Here is a 19,000-nt window from a genome sequence, read left to right as displayed (position 1 = left end):
GCCAAAGTCAGAAGCTTAACTGACTGAGCCATCCAGGTGCCCCAAGATTGGACATTTTAATACCAGAAAGAAAATCATAACTATAGAAATGGGACTTATTCCTATAATCGACATGAAAGAAATCATGAAAATGACTGAAAAGAAAGCTGTAAGATATCCTAAACATAAAGCAACAGGAAAGAGAAATCTGATGAAATATACTTGAAAGCAGTGACTTGAGAAAAAGGAATGAGCTTCTTTCCATTTGGAATAGGTCAAGGTCTGACTGCACAATAAACAGGTTTGTTATATTATGAAAAATAATAATCCCTTGTCCTCCAAGAATTTTGCAAATATTTTTCCTACTTCGTATTTGCCTTCATTTTTTTTTAATTTATTTATTTATTTGGGGGGGTGGGCAGAGGGAGAGAATCTCAAGCCAACTCCCTGCTGAGCCCAGAGCCTAATGCAGGGCTCAATCCCACAACCCTAAGATCATGACCTGAACTGAAATCAAGAGTCGGATGCTCAACTGACTGAGCCATCCAGGTGCCCCTGTGTTTATTTTTTTTCTAGCTTTGACATTTTTGTTCTTCATTGGTTTTATTATCATATTTGTTTTCATTGTGAGGGTTTTTCTTTTTAATTGTGGTAAATACATGTATACATCATACTCTTAAAATTATATATATATATAAGGGCGCCTGGGTGGCTCAGTTGGTTGCGCGACTGCCTTTGGCTCAGGTCATGATCCTGGAGTCCTGGGATTGAGTCCCGCATCGGGCTCCCTGCTCAGCAGGGAGTCTGCTTCTCCCTCTGACTCTCTTCCCTCTCGTGCTCTCTCTCTATCTCTTTCTCTCTCAAATAAATAAATAAAATCTTTAAAAAAAATTATATATATATAATTATCTATTATGCTCTATATAATCTTATATTTTTATATTATACTTACTTATATAAAAATAAGAGTGAAATACAATATTGGAGTACCCCTGGATTATGCAATCTGGAGGACAACTCTAAGTATATATAATGACTGAACTTTCTGAAATCCTTATTATGTTCTCACACTTGGTTTTTGTCTTGAAAAGGAATGGAATTCTAAGTTCAAAATAATGTCCCCTTACAATTTTGAAGTTATTATCTTCTGGAGTCTAATATTTTCGATGAGAAATCTGATGCTAGTTCAATTATTATTCTTTTATAGGAGAGCAGATTGTCCCTGGAAGCTAACCTTTTTATTTTTGATGTTCTGAAATGTCTTATTGGTATGTGGTTCCTTTTACCATTTTAGTTTGCTCAGTGCTAGGTATGTCCTACCAATCTGAGAACTTGTACTGATCTTTAGTTCCCTGAAATTTTTCTTCAATTATGTATTTGATATTTCTCTGCCTTTCCTCCATTTGTTGCTGTTTCTGGAATTCCTATTAGTCATATGATGGATCTATTGGTTTAATCCTCCATGTTTTTTCAATTTTTCCATGTTTTTGTCTGAATGCTCTAAGTTCTGGAGTATTTCAATTAAATCATCTCATCATTTTTTATTTTATCATATGTTTATTTTCAATAGTCTTTCCTTATTCTCAGAATGTTACTCTTTCAGAGTATGCTGTTCTCTTAAACAGTATTTTCTTGACTACCTCTTAGGAAGCTTAATATTATTAGTTTATTATGAGTTTGTTTTGCTTCCTAAGCTGACTCTGAGTCTTCCTAGATAGTTGTTTTCCTTAGTTTATCATTTATGCTGTTGATTTTCTTCTTATCTCTGACAGTTTTTGATTCTTCATTCATTTTTAAGAATGCGGTTCTAGATAGATGTGAAGAAAGACAATATTGGGGAGGGGAATCTGAAAAAATTCAAGTGCAGTGGTTTCCTAAAGAGTTTTTAAATTTTGTATTCACCCTTCTTCTCATTTCTACCCTCTACTCTGCCAGACAGCTCCAAGCCTAGGGTCTCTCTGGGACTCCGTCAGGCAGATCAACTCTCTCTGAATTCAGCCTTAGTCACCTGCAAATTCTAAGGACACTTTTTTTTAAGATTATTTATTTATTTATTTTTGTGAGCGAGAGAGAGAGAGAAAGAGAGAGAGAGAGCATGAGCAGGGGAAGGGGCAGATTGAGAAACAGACTCTACACTGAGCAGGGAGCCTGATGTGGGACTCGATCTCAGGACCCAGGGATCACATGGGATCATGACCTGAGCTGAAGGCAGACGCTTAACCAACTGAGCCACCCAGGTGCCTCAAGGAGTTGACACTTTCGTGATCTGTCTCATTTGTCAACAGGCTTCCATGTCTCTTTTGATCTTTCAGATATTTTTTTAAATACCTGTTTACAGTAGCTTTCCAAATCACTTTAGTATTAGAAATTGTTGCTCAACTATTGTTTTATTAAGGATTCAGGAGGAAGACTAAACAAATACTAATACTACTATCTTCTTAAACCACAAGTTCTATCTACTTTTGGCTCTGGCTCTGGATTTACTATTTTGATTATAATAGTAGCAAATACATTTTAATATCCTATAGAGCAATTTTTATATTACTATTCTTTTTCACCATTTTGTAACTTATTTTATACAGTTATTCTTAAAATGATCGTTAGAACAATTTTTATTACATTCAAGAAAAAAATGGGGGGTGCCTGGGTGCTCAGTCTATTAAGCGTCTGCCTTTGGCTCAGGTCATTATCTCAAGATCCTGGGATCAAGCCCTGAGTTGGGCTCCCTGCTTAGAGGGGAGTGTGCTTCTCCCTTTCCCTCTTCCCTCACCCCCACCACTCATATACACATGCTTGCTCTCTCAAATAAAATCTTAAAAAATTTTTTTAAAAAAGGAGAATTTTCATTTTGATTATATTAAATTTACAGATAAATCTAGGGTATAGTCAGCATTTTTACAATACTGAATCTTCCCATCTAGGAGAATAGCTTGTCAATTTATTCAAATCTCATGTCCTTTAGTAAAATGTGATTTTCTACCTTCTGATCCTACACATTTTTTTTTTTTTTTAAGATTTTATTTATTTGACAGAGACACAGTGAGAGAGGGAACACAAGCAGGGAGAGTGGGAGAGGGAGAAGCAGGCTTCCCGCTGAGCAGGGAGCCCAAATGCGGGTCTCGATCCCAGGACCCCGGGATCATGACCTGAGCCGAAGGCAGACGCTTAACGACTGAGCCACCCAGGCGCCCCCTACACATTTCAAGTTTACTTGTAGGAATTTCATATTGCTGTTATTATTTTAGCTTATGATTGCTTGTTGATTTTGCAAATTTTTCCGAAAATCAGCTACTTTACTGAATTCTTTTTTCAGTTTTTTTTTAAAGATTTTATTTATTTCTTTATTTGACAGAGAGAGACCCAGCGAGAGAGGGAATACAAGCAGGGGGAGGGGGAGAGGGAGAATCAGGCTCCCTGCTCTGCGGGGCTCGATCCCTGGACACTGGGCTCATGACCTGAGCTGAAGGCAGACGCTTAACGACTGAGCCACCCAGGCGCCCCACTTTTTTCAGTTCTAATAGTCTAATACTCTCGGATTTTTCCAGGTAATCATATTATCCACACATAATGTTAATTTTATATATCACTTCTTTTTCTTGTTTTAGTACATCATTGATTAGAATTTCAGAGACAGTGCTGATAACTATTTTAATGGTATTTGTGGCAGAGCTGCAAATCCCCTATCTTATCTTTAGTAATAGATGATCTGACCCCAACTTTTAGCAGGGCACAGTTTTTCAGCTAGAGATTTGTTTTTCCAGCCTCCCTCATAGCAAGGAGTGGACAAGTCACTAATTTTCACTACTATGCAGAAATGATACATAAACTTTCCTGTCATTCCTTTAGCAGGATATCCTGCTGAAAATTTAAACATTTAAAAATCTATTTTTCCCAAATTATTTGCCCACCAAACCCATTCTTCAAGAAATGACCATAAACATCCCACAAAATTCTAGTGTTGCAGGTACCAGGTTTAAGAAACACTAGCACTTTTTTCTTTTTTTTTTAAGGGAGGTGTTTTTTTTTCTTTTTTTTAAAGATTTTATTTTTTTTATTTATTTGACAGAGAGACAGACAGAGAGAGAGCACAAGCAGGGGGAGGAGCAGAGGGAGAGGGAGAAGCAGGCTCGCCACTGGTCAGGGAGCCCAATGCGGGGCTCGATCCCAGGACCCTGGGATCACGACCTGAGCAGAAGGCAGACACTTAATGACTGAGCCACCCAGGTGCCCCAACACTAGCATTTTTCAAATATGCTGTTCAAGTTAAAAATGTACCTTCTACATCTGGTTTATTAATATACATTTTATTAGAAATGGACTTTGAATATTTTCCAGTGCCTTTTCAGATACTGAGCTTATCTCCTTAACCCAGAATTATGATTAATACAGATTTGTATTTTGAACTATCTTTGGATTTTAAAAATAAACTCTATTTGGTTTCAGTGAAATGTTCAATACCAAATTGATTTTGCCAACATCTAAAATGTCTGCACATATATTCACTAATGAACATCAAATACGAGCCAAGCACATAGAATGGTGAGTAACATGCACACTCTCCTCATGAAGCATACAGTGATTTTAAATGTTTTTTTAGGATTTTAAACGCTTTTAATGTTTTCTGTGCTAGCTTCACATTAGCTAGAACGTTTAAAAAGTTCTCCATCATGCTTTGAGTTTAAAGAATTAGCTCCTCAGAAATTTTTATGAATTCAAAGTTGTTTTTTCTTTTTTCTTTTAGTAATCTCCACAGCCAACGTGGGGCTTGAACCCATGGCCCCAAGATCAAGAGTTGCCTGCTCCTAATGAATTTTTAACTCACCCATAACTCTGAGTGGGCTGGATGCCTTTTTATTTTATGGCATGGAATTCTGGCACCACCCTACCGTTCAGTCCTATCTATAGTTACTGACCTAATTCAGTTTTCTATCTTCTTTCAGTCATCTGTTTCCTTTGGAAAGTGATTATTTCATTTTGATATTAATATTTATTAGCAGCATGGAGTTGTATGAAGTATTTTAGTAATTTGTAAAGCTCCCTCTTATTTTTTTTGTAATTTTTAAAATTAAGTTCTATGCCCAATGTGGGGCTTGAACTCATAATCCAGAGATCAAGAGTTGCATGCTCTACAGACTGAGCCAGCCAGACACCCCAACCTCTCTTTTAAACTACCAAAAACCTTATTAGTGGCAATATTCCCTTTTCCTTTTTGACTTAAAGGAGATTTATAAAGTACTTTAAAAGGGTAAGTTTTCTAATTTTGTTTTTTGGGGGGCTATCCTTGAACTTCTAACTTTTAGACTTACACCATCATAGTAGTTTTACTTGTCCAAATTTTGCTCATCCTTCTAGGCCTAACATATAGGCCAAATCCTTTAAGAAGACTTTCTTCTGTCCTTTTGTGTTCTATCCCTTCCTTAAACTTATTATGTGTGTGTGTGTTATGTGTATGCATCTCCTTTATACATACACAATAGTGTTTGTTTATCGTCCCCCTTTCCCTGCCCGACACCCACATTCAGGCTATTTTATTCCTTTATAAGATTTACAGCTTAGTTCAGTGCTTTGTGGGTTTTCACAGCAAGATTCCATTCAATGCAACAAATATTTATTGAGCACCTATGCATCAGGCATTGTATTAGGCACTAGGAACAGCGTTAAATGAAAGATAAAATCCTACACCTCAAGAAAGCCTAGTAGAAATGATAAACAAGTAAACAATTTAATTACCCAAATGAGCTTCAAGAACTTAGTTTGCAACTTCAGACAACATAATGTGTGTAAGCAGCTCACAACACTGGAAAATAAAGGACATAAGAGAACAAATCCATTCAAGGAGGAAGAGGGGAGATAAAGGCCGGTTAAGTACCGCTTCACCGTAAATAGCCTAGTAATTCAACCCCCTAATTATACAAATATAATCTACAGCCCCTGCCTTAGAATCACCTGGACAGTTTGTAAGGAAAAAAAGAATGCGGATTCATACCTACTAAAATCAGAATGGGAGAAAGATACATTTAAATCTGCGTTTTAAACAAACTCCCTATGTACTCAGGCCATCCAAGGTTTTAGGATATAGCGAAGTAGGTGGCATGCCTTAACTGTATGCGTGTTGACACGCCCGAGGACCTCTTCCATCCTTGTCAAGGGGAGTGCTAACCTTCTTTCCTTTCATACAACAGAGCGAAGCCAAATTTGGCAGGCCTCATTCCCCAGCTACTCCCTCCTTCTAGCTGAGGAGGCTAACCCCGCAGCCATGCCTCTTCTCCCTTCCTTCCTTTCCCTTGGAGTTGTCCGTCTCGTCTCCGGTCACTCGCCTCAGGCTACAGGCCTCCTTGCGTGAGGCGAGATCCGACCACCTACCGCCCAATCTATCACGCAAACACCCAGACCCTCGCTCCGCAAAGGATTCGTGGAAACCGCGACAGGCCAATCTAAAGGGCGGGAGGAGGGGCAGCAGAAGCACAGGGAAGAGCGGTTTCTTTGATTGACGCGAAATATGCCCAATGAGAGCAGAGGACTAGTGACGTTTCCGTCTCAATGGCCAGGACGTTAGCAATGTTAACCAATCCGGCTCAGAAGTGTCTACCTTGTGGGAGGTCCTTGAGGCCGCTGAGGTCGTGAGTGTCTGTTGAACGGCTTGTGGAAGTCGTGCTGCCTTGGGTAGGGCGTTAAAGTCGTTCTTGAGAGGAACGTCTCTGTCCGAAGAGAAAATGAGTTTAGCTCTGAGGTCGGTAATGAGGAGGCCGCAAAGCTCTCCACACCCCGCAGCGGGCCCTAGGGCGGGTGTGTGTAGAAGGGAGGTAGTTGGGGCCGAGGCGAGGAAGGGGATGCAGTTTGGGACGAGGGAGAGGAGCCTCGGCCAACCTTCCCGGGCCCAGACCCCTCACCCTGGGGGCCGTGGTGTCTCGCAGGAGATGAGTCCCGTGCATTTCTGCTGAGGTGGTTAGGTTTAGCAGTGCGTTGGGCTTTGCACCACCAAAAAGACGGGTTATTTTAGATGCGAGGACGGAGTGAAATATCGCGATGTTTCTTCTCGCGGTGTTTCTGCGAGAAATCAGGCCAAGGAGCATACCTCCTTTCATTCAGCTCCGCCTTCCTGGTCCACGGCACCCCCTTAGCTGCTCTAATGCCATCATACTTAAACTATAAATTTCGGAAATAACGTAAAACCCCTCCTTGATTTTATCCTGGGGCCCTGTTTTAAGGTATAACCCAAATGACTTTAACTGGTAATCTCTCTTAGGTTTTTCAAGTTTTTTGAGTTTCTTTACCTTTAATTCAATTCTAGTCTCTAACCCCCTGTCTGTTGCCCCAGCGCCATGTAGACGTTTTACCTTAAAAATAAGTAGTTACACCTCTCCAAACAGCTGCCTCGTTCGGCTAAGAGATTCCTTGCGTGGAATCAGTTGTAGGTCTGTGGTGGACTTCGCCGTCCAGAGAAAATGACCCCGGGAATGTCCAAGCTTGTGTGAAGTCAGGTCTCTTGTGAAAGAAAGATTTTCCTCAGCTTTATTTATTATACCTTTTCTGATCACTTTCTAATCATCTCTTTCCTTTGTTGTAGATTTTTAGAGAGCAAAACACGAGCAAATAGATAACGTTTTATTAAAATCAACCAAGCTTTACATTTTGAAGTTTTATGAAATTGTTTCAAAACGGAGTGTTTTTATACAGATGTTGCAGCCCCATTTGAAATTTTGGAACACTAAGATCAGTATCTCTTAAGACATTTCTGGCTTTGTAAATAGGATTTCCTTTAAAAAAAATACCCGGGGTTTATGAGAAACTAAATCTAAATTTACAAGTGAGATTTACAAAACCATTGACTCTTCACTTTATATTATAGAAAATTAGCACAAATATACTTTTTTGGCATTTAATTTTTATGGTTTAGTCTATATTTAGACTTCAGTATTTTGGTTGATTTGTTAATATCAATGGAAGAAATTATAAATAAAGTGCCAAACTTAGAAATATGTAATCTAAATCACTTTTAACCTACAATGCCAAAAACTTTGTAAGTTGTTAAATTATATGCTTTATGGGTAGTAATTTTGATAACTTATAAATGCTATCAAAAGTAAACCAAATATATATATATAAAAAAAAAGTAAACCAAATATATAGTGATCATCAATTATGAATTTTCCTCTGATTTTTTTTAACACTATGTTGTAGAGTAATGTGAATAGTTATGTATGAGTGCCTTGGTTTTTTGTTGGGATTTCTGTCATGGAAGTAATGTTTTTTTATTCACAGTTCTTATTTCTTCCACATTAATATCATTGAGAATAAATACAAAGTCAGAAGGAAAGAAAGTTAGGTCCTCATTTCTTCTAATAACCTGTAACACTTTTCAGTTTTGGAAAGTGCAGATTTATAGCAGCTTAGACTATGGAGTGATCAAAGCTTTGACTCATGTAAGGAAAATTCATTTTTCTCCCAAATACTTCCTTTGTAGAAATTTTAAAAAGTATTCATTGGTTAATTTTTTTGTTGCATTTTGGAATCTTATTTTAATCATCTAGATGCACAGGAGAATAGGATTAAAGTAGACTGAATAGACATTTTTTCTTTTCATAGAAATGAGCTTGTAGTAGACAAAACAAAGAGGAAAAAAAGAAGAGAACTCTCTGAAGAACAGAAACAAGAAATTAAAGATGCTTTTGAACTATTTGACACAGACAAAGATGAAGCAATAGATTATCATGAATTAAAGGTAATAGGGTACTTCAAAATGTATATTTTTCTGTTAAAATTATTTGCATTTTTGATAGTTGGTTACAGTACATTTCTAAAGTATTTTAACTAAACTGGTTGTGGAAATATGAAACCATTTTAGATGTTCACAGTTAAATGCTATAATAAAATTGAATAATACTCCTAATATCTTTTTACTTTCCTTTCACATTGTAAAGTGAATAGTATTTTAAATATAAAAATACATTACTATGGAGGGCCTTATTTTTCATTCACATAATAAAAATAATTCATATTATAGGATTTAAACAGTTCTTACTGTATTCTTCCCACTGTTGGGTTTTTTTTTGTTTTTTTTTTGGATTTTTTGTTTTTTTTGTTTTTGTTTTTGGTTTTTTTTTGGTGACTCATTCTTTTTTCACATTGTGAGAGTGTTATTTCTCTTTTAATTTGGACATGTTAGTAATACATTCTTCACATACTTTCTCTGGTGCAAACGATGTAAGTGATGTCTGATGTCGACACATGCTAATGGGGGAAAACTGTCAATCCTAGGACCTAGAATTATTTATAAAGATGCAAGAGTTTGTTTAGGGTAGTACAGATCTCACACTCAGCACAATAAGAAAGGCAACATTTTGGTAGCTCTTTAGCTCTCTTTTTTCCCACTATTTTTTTTTTTTTTCATTTATCCAGTTTTGATCAGTTCTTCCTCTATAATGTCTCTTCCATTTGTTAACCATTGTTATTATCTTGGTTTAGGATCTTATTTCATACCTGGATCTTCCGAAATGGTTTCTCCATTTCTAGTTCACTCTATATACTACCATTAGATTCATCTTTCTAAGATTCTTTCCTCATATTGTTCATTGTTCGTAAACCTTTAGTGGCTCCTCATTGTACACTGCATAAAGTTCAGATTCCTTTGGTTTTTATTGACTGCTCCCCACACTTTTACTACTACCTACTTTTCTCATTTGCTAACTGCTTGTTTCCATCTGAGCTCTTCCTGTTTCAGGTAAGGTAAGCTGCTCTGTTCACTGTCCTCAAGCCTATATATTATGGTATCTGTTTTAAAGCCAGTCATCCTTTTCTCAGTGCTCTTCTACTTTATTTTGTCCATACATCAGAGAACAAATGGAACCTTTCCAAGTAAGACTTCTTTAATCAGTATCATGTCTCTCCTTTTTTGTTAATAGTAACAAGATTTCTTCTTTCTTTAAACTCAGGGGCCTGGACTATTTATACTTAATAACTAATCATGTAGAGTCTCAGGATAACTCTTATTTTAATTCTTTTATCTCTTCTGTTGTATAAATTTTTAATATTTATGCTATGACTTTTTTTCATTTTGGTGGTTAATCGTTTGAGAACAAATAACTTGTTAAGATGATCTGTATAGTAAGTCAGTCCATTGTATAGTGTATTTTATAAACAACTGGTTGGTTCTATAAAAAAGGATATATAAATGAAAAAATTGCTGTTTAATTTCAGTAGTAGAGAAAAACTATCACTTTGATTTTTTTAGAGACATAAAACATGCAAAAGAATTAAATATTTTACTAATGTGCTGATATCCCTAAGTTGTAAAAATTTATTTAAGAATTGGAAGTCACTTCTTTCGAAAGAGTGGTTTATAATTTGCTTTTCCCTTTTAATCCAAAAGGTGGCAATGAGAGCTTTGGGGTTTGATGTAAAAAAAGCTGATGTACTGAAGATTCTTAAAGATTATGACAGAGAAGCCACAGGGAAAATCACCTTTGAAGATTTTAATGAAGTTGGTGTGTATTTTAATAAAGGTCTTTGTAATTAGCACTTGTTAGGAAATTATCCGTTAATATTAGTATTTTTTTAATTCTCTGGAATTTTGTTATTGAACATTGCTGTATAAGGTAGATATTATAATGGGGGTTTGGGGGCACTCTTTTCCCTTATTTTAAAGAAAAATAAGATTTACAGCCTCATTATGGGATTTATCATTTTGGCTTTTGTCCTGAAGATTCTAATCAAGGAACTATTATGTAGCTTTTTGTGGAAAGATGTCTTCCTAAGTAACCTGTGTTTATATTATGTGATAAAACTAAAAGGGTGATCAAAAAATTATTTTCTTAGAGTAAAACAGAAAATTCGGTATCCTTTTGTTTGGAAAATATTTCCTAAGACCATTCTGGTGTATGATTTTTGTTGGCAGAGTGGGAGAAGAGAAAACCTGTAGCATTTGGTATCTTTGACTGTAGAGGAAGTGCTTGCCTTTAGGTTGACAAAGCTTATGAGGGGCTACATATTCTGTATGACTTGATCTCAGTGAATAAAGTCATCTGTTTAAAGTTGAGGGTCAGGAGAGGATTGTAGTAAAGGAGGCATTTGGCAAACTCAAGCAGGAGAAAACATTTTAGAACAACCAACTAAGCATACTGTGTCGTGAGCTTAATATGATTGAATTTTCATATAGTTGATTATAGTGAATTAGTTATAGCATATATCAGGCTTTTTTAGAATAGAAGATTCTGGAAGGCAAGGACTTTGCTATTATGATTTAAATATATTGCATAGAATATTATACACAGAATGTACATATATTCATAAAGTGCTTTTTTTAATTAAATTTTCTAAAGCAGTAATACCACCTTATATATGTCATGATATAAGCATATCAGAGTTATTTTTAGATATTTAAAAAATTTAGGAACAAATCCAGTTACACACACAAAACCTTTGTGTAAATATTCAGAAAGAAGCAATATAGAAAGCAAAAAGAAAGGGCAGTTTGGAAAAGATAGATTCATATCATTAAATCATTGGTTTTATTTTTTTAATCTGAAAACTCAAAATCAAGGTGAGGAAGAGGGAAATTAAAGGATAAATGTAAAAGAGAAAGCACGACACAGAAGATTCCCACCTTGTAAACTAGGAAATCACTGTTTAGAAAGGCAGCTCAACCCCTTTGGGGAGCATATTGTGTTGTTTTCTTCTAATCTGTAGGTTTATTTACTTGAGAGAGGGAGGGAGCCATCTTTATTCTTTTAGTCTTTCAGTATTGAAGCTCTTCTGTAGTTTATGATAAGTTGGACTAATCCAAGTTCTTATTTAGATTGTTGATTTATAGAAACGGGTGTTAAGGATATAGTGGTAATGGTACTGTTAGGAAAGAGCTACAATTCAGGCACATTTGGTACAATGTAGTGGTTTAGCATGGACATTTTGGAACCAGAATGCCTGGGTTCATATCTTGGTTTTGCCACTTACTAGCTGTTTAACTTGGTCATTTTACTTGTCTGTGTCTCATTTGCAGATATAAAATGGGGATAGTTGTACTGTCTTGTGGGTTCTTGGGAGGAATAAATAAGTTAATATGTAAAATGCTTACTAGAAGGGGGCCTAGCTATAGAAAGTACTATTAAGTATTTGTTATTATTACTTTAAAAAATTGTCTTTGTTTCACTTTGTTTTAATGCCTAGTAATGATTGTGTATGCATCACTGGAACATAAAATGTACAGTTTTCTGATTACTTTTTTTTCATAGTGGCAGGCTATTTTAGGCATTATATCATCCTTAATAATTTTATGCAACACATTATTTCACCTTAAGTAAATACAATTTTAAAATTGCGATTTTATTAGCAGTTGAAGCCAGAGTCCCATGTCATCTTCATCTTTTCCTGATCCTCCATCTTTTCTATGTTATTAACAGAGCACTTATACTGGGTTCTTTACAGAATAAATGGCCATGACTAAACTTCTGCTCTGACTTTCAAAGATCAAACTTTTGACCAGCTTAGCATACTTCAGCTATCCTCAGTACCAGTAGTCAAAAATGTATTACTGTTTAGAAATCAGTCAAGAACTATGTATTCTCTCCATTTGTTGATTATTTTTCAATAATAACTGAGCACAGATGAATGTATATTTTATACTTTGGAAAAAATAACTCCAAACCAGAACATTTGAGTCTTAGTTTTATGTATTATCTATTACTATTGAAGGATATTGTTCTGCAGATATTTCTGGATGAAGTCTAACACTGAACCAGAATTTTCCCAATGTTAGAAAAAAATATTAAAATATATTTAATGTAAGTTAAGAATCTAGACAGCTTGAGGTTAGTGAGTAGTAACAAAGATGTTTTAGGAATTGCTCCTTTAAAGTAAGACCAAGATAAGTCAGATGTTTGTACTCCCTCTTTTATTGGCACAAATGAATTATTCCATTGCCTATTTAGAATAGAATATTCTATTACTGTTTTTGCTTTGCTTATTTAACAAACATTCCCTGAATTTTTTGGCATTAGGTACTTTGCGTTGAGGGAGGGGAATTAAAAGTTGCTAAAAGGTTCTTTCAAGGAGCTTACCATTTAAATGTAGGTAATAACAAGCTATAGTGTTCTGTGGTAAATTATAATTTTGTTTGGAGCAGAAGTTGGCAAACTACAGCCCTTAGGCTAAATTCAGCTGTTGCTTCCACACTGCCTCATCTTTTATGCTGCCTTTGTGCTGTCATGGCAGAGGAAGTAGTTTAGTCAGAGACCTTATACCCTCCACAAAGCCAAAAATATTTACTGTCTGGCCTTTAACAAAAACAAAGAGAATTGTCAATTCCTGGTCTAGAGCAATTGAAGAAGACTTTGCAGAGGGGATTTTTAATTTAGACCTTTTGGGATGTGAATAGGATTTCCTCCTAAAGAGAAGATTGTGGGAACGAGTAGAGAAAGACATTGCAGGCAGAGAAAACAGCAACAACAAAGAGTGGTATAGTAGAAGTATAGTATGTTTGGGAAACCAGGTAGTCTCCTGTTGTGGAGGTTAGGGAAATGCAAAGATAGGATTGGGCCAAATACATAGTCTTGCATCATGTGTAGTGCTTGGACTTCAGTTAGCAGGTGATCATTTTCAGTTTCTGAGGAAGAGAAGATGATATATTTTAGAAAGGTAACTCTATTGAGAGTATTAAAGATGGGTTGGAGGGAAGAGAGACTGCAGACAGGAAAAAAACAGACTTCTATTATGCTGAGGGTGGTGAGAATGAAAAGAGATACATTTAAGAGTAAAAAAGGTAGTGTCCTCAGTACTCTGGGAATTAATCACTGGTTAGGTTTATGGGATTTAAAATGTTTAGACTTCAAATAGGGGAGATATCTGTTAATGGTGCTGTTATCTTTTTTGAGGTGGGGCATCAGCCACTATCTTGGTGATAGTAGGAGGAGTTTGGGTTCCACAATGTTGAGTTTAAAGTAACTTTTTTTTTTTTTTAAAGATTTTATTTATTTATTTGAGAGAGAGAGAGAGAGAGAAACAGCATGAGAGGGGAGAGGGTCAGAGGGGAGAAGCAGGCTCCCCGCTGAGCCAGGAGCCCGATGTGGGACTCAATCCCAGGACTCTGGGATCATGACCTGAGCTGAAGGCAGTCGCTTAACCAACTGAGCCACCCAGGCGCCCTAAAGTAACTTTTATTTTTGGATAGAAACCCCCAAAAGACAATGAGAAATATGGTTGAAGCTATATTTCTAGCAGTACTTTTAATGATTTTTGATAAACTTTTAATGTGATGTTTTTTAATGGGCTGTGTTCTTAACTGATTTTTATAATGTGTAAGGTCTAACTATTTTGAGGAAGTATATTTCTGGTAGTATGATTTTTTGAAAATAGAGTTACATGGACAGAAATTGAACCCACCTTAACTGTATGTTAGTTGACTTATTTTCATTGGGAAAAAAGTGTATTCCTTATAATTAAATTCTACTTTGTGGAATAGGATTAGAGCATGAAGGCATGGAGGAGAGTCACCATAAAGTTACAATGTTTTAGTTGTCCAAAATGATGGGTATTTATAATTCCCAAGAAAAGTTGTATTCTAAGGCAAAGTATTGATAAAAGATTATATATACACATAAGTCTGAAGTAACTAACACAATTAAAGCACTAGTGGGATAAGAATTTATACATCTTGGAGCCCCATCTGTTCCCCACATCACCCTGTTGCTTCTTTAAGTACATTAATACTCAGCAAGCTGCTTTTTTGGTTCACCTGTCATGTAAATTATTTAATTGGTGAAGAAAATTTCTTAACACTTTTTTTTTCCTTGTCCTGCTTTTTTGTTGGGACTAAATTCAAAATAAGTTGAGTATGAGCCATAGAGTTAAGCATGGTATTTTATTTTGGTGTTATGGCTGTATATATGCCAACTCCTTTTGATTGAATATTTATGAGCTTTGGTGATTTGCATACTTATAGTAATATACTTCAATTAGTTACTTGAAAGACTTTTTGGGTACAATTAATGGTTAATAGAAAACTACTAAATATGTATGTAGATGTTTTAACATTAGCTTAAATAGGTGCTTATCCTAAAAGCTTACTCAAACCAAACATGATGACATTACAGCACAACAATAATAATTTTTTGTGGGCTTGAATTGTATTTCTCTTTTTGGGTGCATTAAACATTCCAGTACTTTCCATCTACAAACATTTGTGCAAGTTTTTAAGATTCTGTAAACCTCACCAGGACTGAGTTATTTTTAATGGCACAGTGAAAGTCATAAATAATTTTTGTTGTAGTGGTAGACTAGCATGTGGAATTACTTCAGAGATGTTTACTTAGTTATTTTCAGAATTTGATCTAGTAACTTAAAAAAATTTATACCACAGATTTTTACTTTAATTTATGTTATTGTGGCTATTGAATAAAGACTGCAAATATTGAAAATATTGTTTACTATTGTTATATATTATTACATTTAGCCTATTAAAATATATAATTTATATTGAGGTCTGGTATTTCTCACTTTTAGTTGTCTGAGAGTTATTATCTTGCTGAACAAAATGGGCATGACTTTAGAGAGATCTTTCCAGAACTTTTCTTTTTTTTGGGGGGGTGGGTATGGAAGCTTTCTTACTGTAATCATGTTCAGTCCTTTTGGTAACTGCTTTTCATATTTTGGAAAACCAAGAGTTTCCTCAAATCATGAAGATAGCAGCAGAATTTTCATCTGTGTGACATTGTGTCTTTATCAATGATGGCAGTGCATTTTATTAATTTGTCATGATTTTTGTGTCTTTAAATTAGATTTAACTTGAGGAACAATAATGTTACTATTAAGTTTAGACATCAGACATCTTTTATCTAATTAGTCTTAATTGCTTTTTTGGTATATCATATCTACAACTAAGTTACAAACTCCTAGACTTCTGTGTTTACTGTCAGTGGAGCATAGTGCAATTCTTAACAATAGTAGACCTTAAATAAATATGGTATATAATCCTTTTTATTTTGCCTCTGTGTGAGATAGTTTTGCATACTCTTATAATGGGATGAATTGTTGATAACAAAGATTAAATTTTAAAATACGGATTTGATTTTTGTAATTTCAGGTTTATCATTTTGGGTTTTGGGGCTCTGATTTGGCAGTATTATGAAAATGTTGAAAGATTCACAACTTTAATTCTCATCTAACACTTGTTGATTTCACAGATGGATGCATTTGTGATTTTTATAAAGTGTTTTTAAAATTTTTAAACTTTCTTTTAACTATAGTGACAGACTGGATATTGGAAAGAGATCCACATGAAGAAATATTAAAGGCATTTAAACTATTTGATGATGATGATTCAGGTAAAATAAGCTTGAGGAATTTGCGACGTGTTGCCAGAGAATTGGGTGAAAACATGAGTGATGAAGAACTTCGGGCTATGATAGAAGAATTTGATAAAGATGGTGATGGAGAAAGTAAGTTTTGAGTAAAACACATATTCCAGGTATTAGCCCTAATGTATGCATACAGTAAATTTTTCTAAAATCAAATGATTTTCAAGACCCATTGCAGACTCTTTCTGTTTGGTATAATTGTTGTTCATCCTGTCATGGGCTTTTTGCCTAAACATTTCACGTAATTTAATTCAGAATGATGCAGATCTTTTAAAACCAACTATACTGTTTGTAACGTGACGTTCCACACTTCCAAGAAGGTACTTTACTTTTCTTTGAGGATGAAGAATCACCAAAATTTCAGCTACTCAGTAAAATATCAGCTTTTATTGCTTTCTTCCTTAACCTACATGTACTTCTAAACTGTAACTAAGTTCTATTGGTTCTACCCTTTAAATGTTTTGAATCTTTTTTTTATATCTTTATTTACTGCTGCTGCCCTAGTTCAGGCCCTAATTTCTTTGTAGGAATGTTATCATAGCCTCATTCATTATTTCCTTGAATGCCTGCTGGATACCGTGCCTTGTGTGCTAACTGGTGCTACACAATGAAGAAGGCAGATGTGGTCTCTTTAGCTTCCTAATTGCCCTCTATGCCTATGAGCCTCTACCCTCTAATTTAGTCTGTTGATAATTCTTTTCCTAAAGTACAAGTTTTATGATGTCATTCCCCTCTTCAAATGCTGAATGATTCTTCAGTGCCTACAGAGTAAATATCAAAGCTTTCTAAGATATGTTCTGCTCTAACTATCTTCCACTTTTCTGTTTTAACTTTCACCTCCCATACATACATACCTTGTCCAAATACACTATCCTGAAAACACTTTTTTATGCTGTGCCTTTTTCATCATGCCATTCCTTAAAGTTCTAGAATGTTCTAATTGCCAGTTTCTGTCTGCTAATATGTTAGTCTTTCTCTCTGGTACAGTTTTTTTTTTTTTTTTTTTTTAAGATTTTATTTATTTGTGAGAGAATGAGAGCAGAAGCAGGGAGGGGGCAAAGGGAGAGGGAGAGGGAGAAGCAGAAGCTGAGCAGGGAGCCTGATGTGGGGCTCAATCCCAGGACCACAGGATCATGACTTGAGTTGAAGGCAGATGCTTATCCAGTCGAGCCACCCAGTTGTCCCTCTCTGGTACATTTTAAACTCCCATCTTTTTCTCAGAAGCCTTCCCTAGTGGTCTCTGATGAATTATGAGATCTCCATTTAGAGGAACAAAATACTTTGACATTTTTATACAATGCCTTCTGTTAGTTACATACATGTGTATCTCTCCAGTATATTTTAAGTCCGTTAAGAGCAGTATGGAATCATAGCATGAAAGGCCTAAGGCTTTGGAATCCTACAGATCTGGATTTGAATTGAATCTCTACCACTTACGTAGTTGCTGTGTAATCTTGTGCAAGTTTTCAATGTTTTCTGAGTCTTGGTTTCCCATTTATTAAAATGAGAAGGGAGATACCTTCCAGGATGGTTGTAAGTATTAAAGGAAGATATTTGAAGGTGCTTAGCATTAAATGGAAGCTTGTTTTCCTTTTTTTGTATCTTATCTTTATATTCCCCTGCATTTTCTTGAACATGAGTGCTCTGATGTTTATTGACTTAAAGCCCTAAGCAGGAGTGTGTGTTACAGTAGATATATGTTGATACAGTATCAACTATACATATGTACATAAATACATACATAATATATATATTACCGGAAATATTGGAAGTACTGGTATGCTTTAATAAGGAGGTAAGACAGTAGCAACTAGCTATTAGTTCAGGTTTGTAGATTGTCCTTTAAATTGTGCATTGTTATACTTTCTCATTATATTTATGTAAATATTATTTGAACATTATGAACTTTTTAATACTAGTTCTTTGAAGGGATTTATTTATATTTTAAAACAAAGATGATTAAAACTTGAGGAAATTTAAATGATTTCTTGAGCTCACACTCTAATATTTGGATTTAGTATCTACTGCCTTCATATTTTAAAAATTTTTGTGTCTTCCCCAGCTATTGGCTGTTACCCCAAACTAGCTTTAAAGCAGCTCCGTTCTGTAAGGGTACTATCTTCAATGGCATAGAGAATCTTGATATATCTATTTTTTAAATCTTTAGTAATGGCTACTACATGTGTCAAAAGATAGTTATTTTCTTTCCTGTCCTAGGCACATGCAAGTTAGATTTTGGTTATTAGCTTCATTTGACACTAGAAGAAAATATCAATTAGGAAGCTGCCTCTTAAATTCAAACTTGATGTAAAACTTTGCCTAGAAAATGTGTCCATTTCTTGATCCCTTGTTAGTCTGCTCTGTTTGCTGCTTTTTAATCTCAGAGTTCATACCTGTGCTCTATTGCTTGAAGATTTTAGTGCATCCTTAAAACATTTCTTTGGTTCTTAATGCTTGCTTTACTTTAAGTCACCATACAACTGTTGCTTGAGCATCCTACTGTCATTTATTCAAATGACTAGTTAGGTAAGTAATATTTTTTCTATTTTTTCTAAGTGATTGATTACAAATAAAATACAGTGATACATAGTCTTTTATTGTTAAGATTTGTCTTTTTTGTTGGGGGGGAAGGGTTTGTTCTTATATTAAATTCATCTAATCTGGTAGTTTCCAAT

At 35.2% G+C, this 19,000-nt stretch overlaps 1 protein-coding gene and 1 non-coding gene across 3 annotated transcripts in view; one reads left to right on the top strand and one right to left on the bottom strand.

The window, feature by feature from the left end:
* Positions 1-6,040: 6,040 nt before the first annotated feature.
* Positions 6,041-6,161, bottom strand: LOC118017232. The gene has a single exon (XR_004681093.1). It is a non-coding gene; the product is annotated as a U6atac minor spliceosomal RNA (small nuclear RNA).
* A 419-nt stretch (positions 6,162-6,580) lies between these two features.
* CETN3 (centrin 3) overlaps positions 6,581-19,000 on the top strand; it is a 60,550-nt gene continuing 48,130 nt past the window's right edge. Inside the window, exons 1-4 of one of the 2 annotated variants that reach the window (XM_035014846.1) lie at positions 6,581-6,709; positions 8,566-8,701; positions 10,349-10,463; positions 16,215-16,406. In XM_035014846.1, coding sequence (XP_034870737.1) covers positions 6,693-6,709; positions 8,566-8,701; positions 10,349-10,463; positions 16,215-16,406 — 460 coding nt within the window. In that variant the 5' untranslated portion in view covers positions 6,581-6,692. The remainder of the gene's footprint in view (positions 6,710-8,565; positions 8,702-10,348; positions 10,464-16,214; positions 16,407-19,000) is intronic. The other variant, XR_004681003.1, reaches the window with a different exon arrangement.

This window comes from Mirounga leonina, unplaced genomic scaffold (assembly GCF_011800145.1).
Source record: "Mirounga leonina isolate KUSES-001 unplaced genomic scaffold, KU_Mleo_1.0 Mir_168, whole genome shotgun sequence".
Classification (NCBI taxonomy): Eukaryota; Metazoa; Chordata; class Mammalia; order Carnivora; family Phocidae; genus Mirounga; species Mirounga leonina.
The sequence above is the reverse complement of the archived record's forward strand: the minus strand, read 5'-3'. Positions and strand labels throughout refer to the sequence as shown.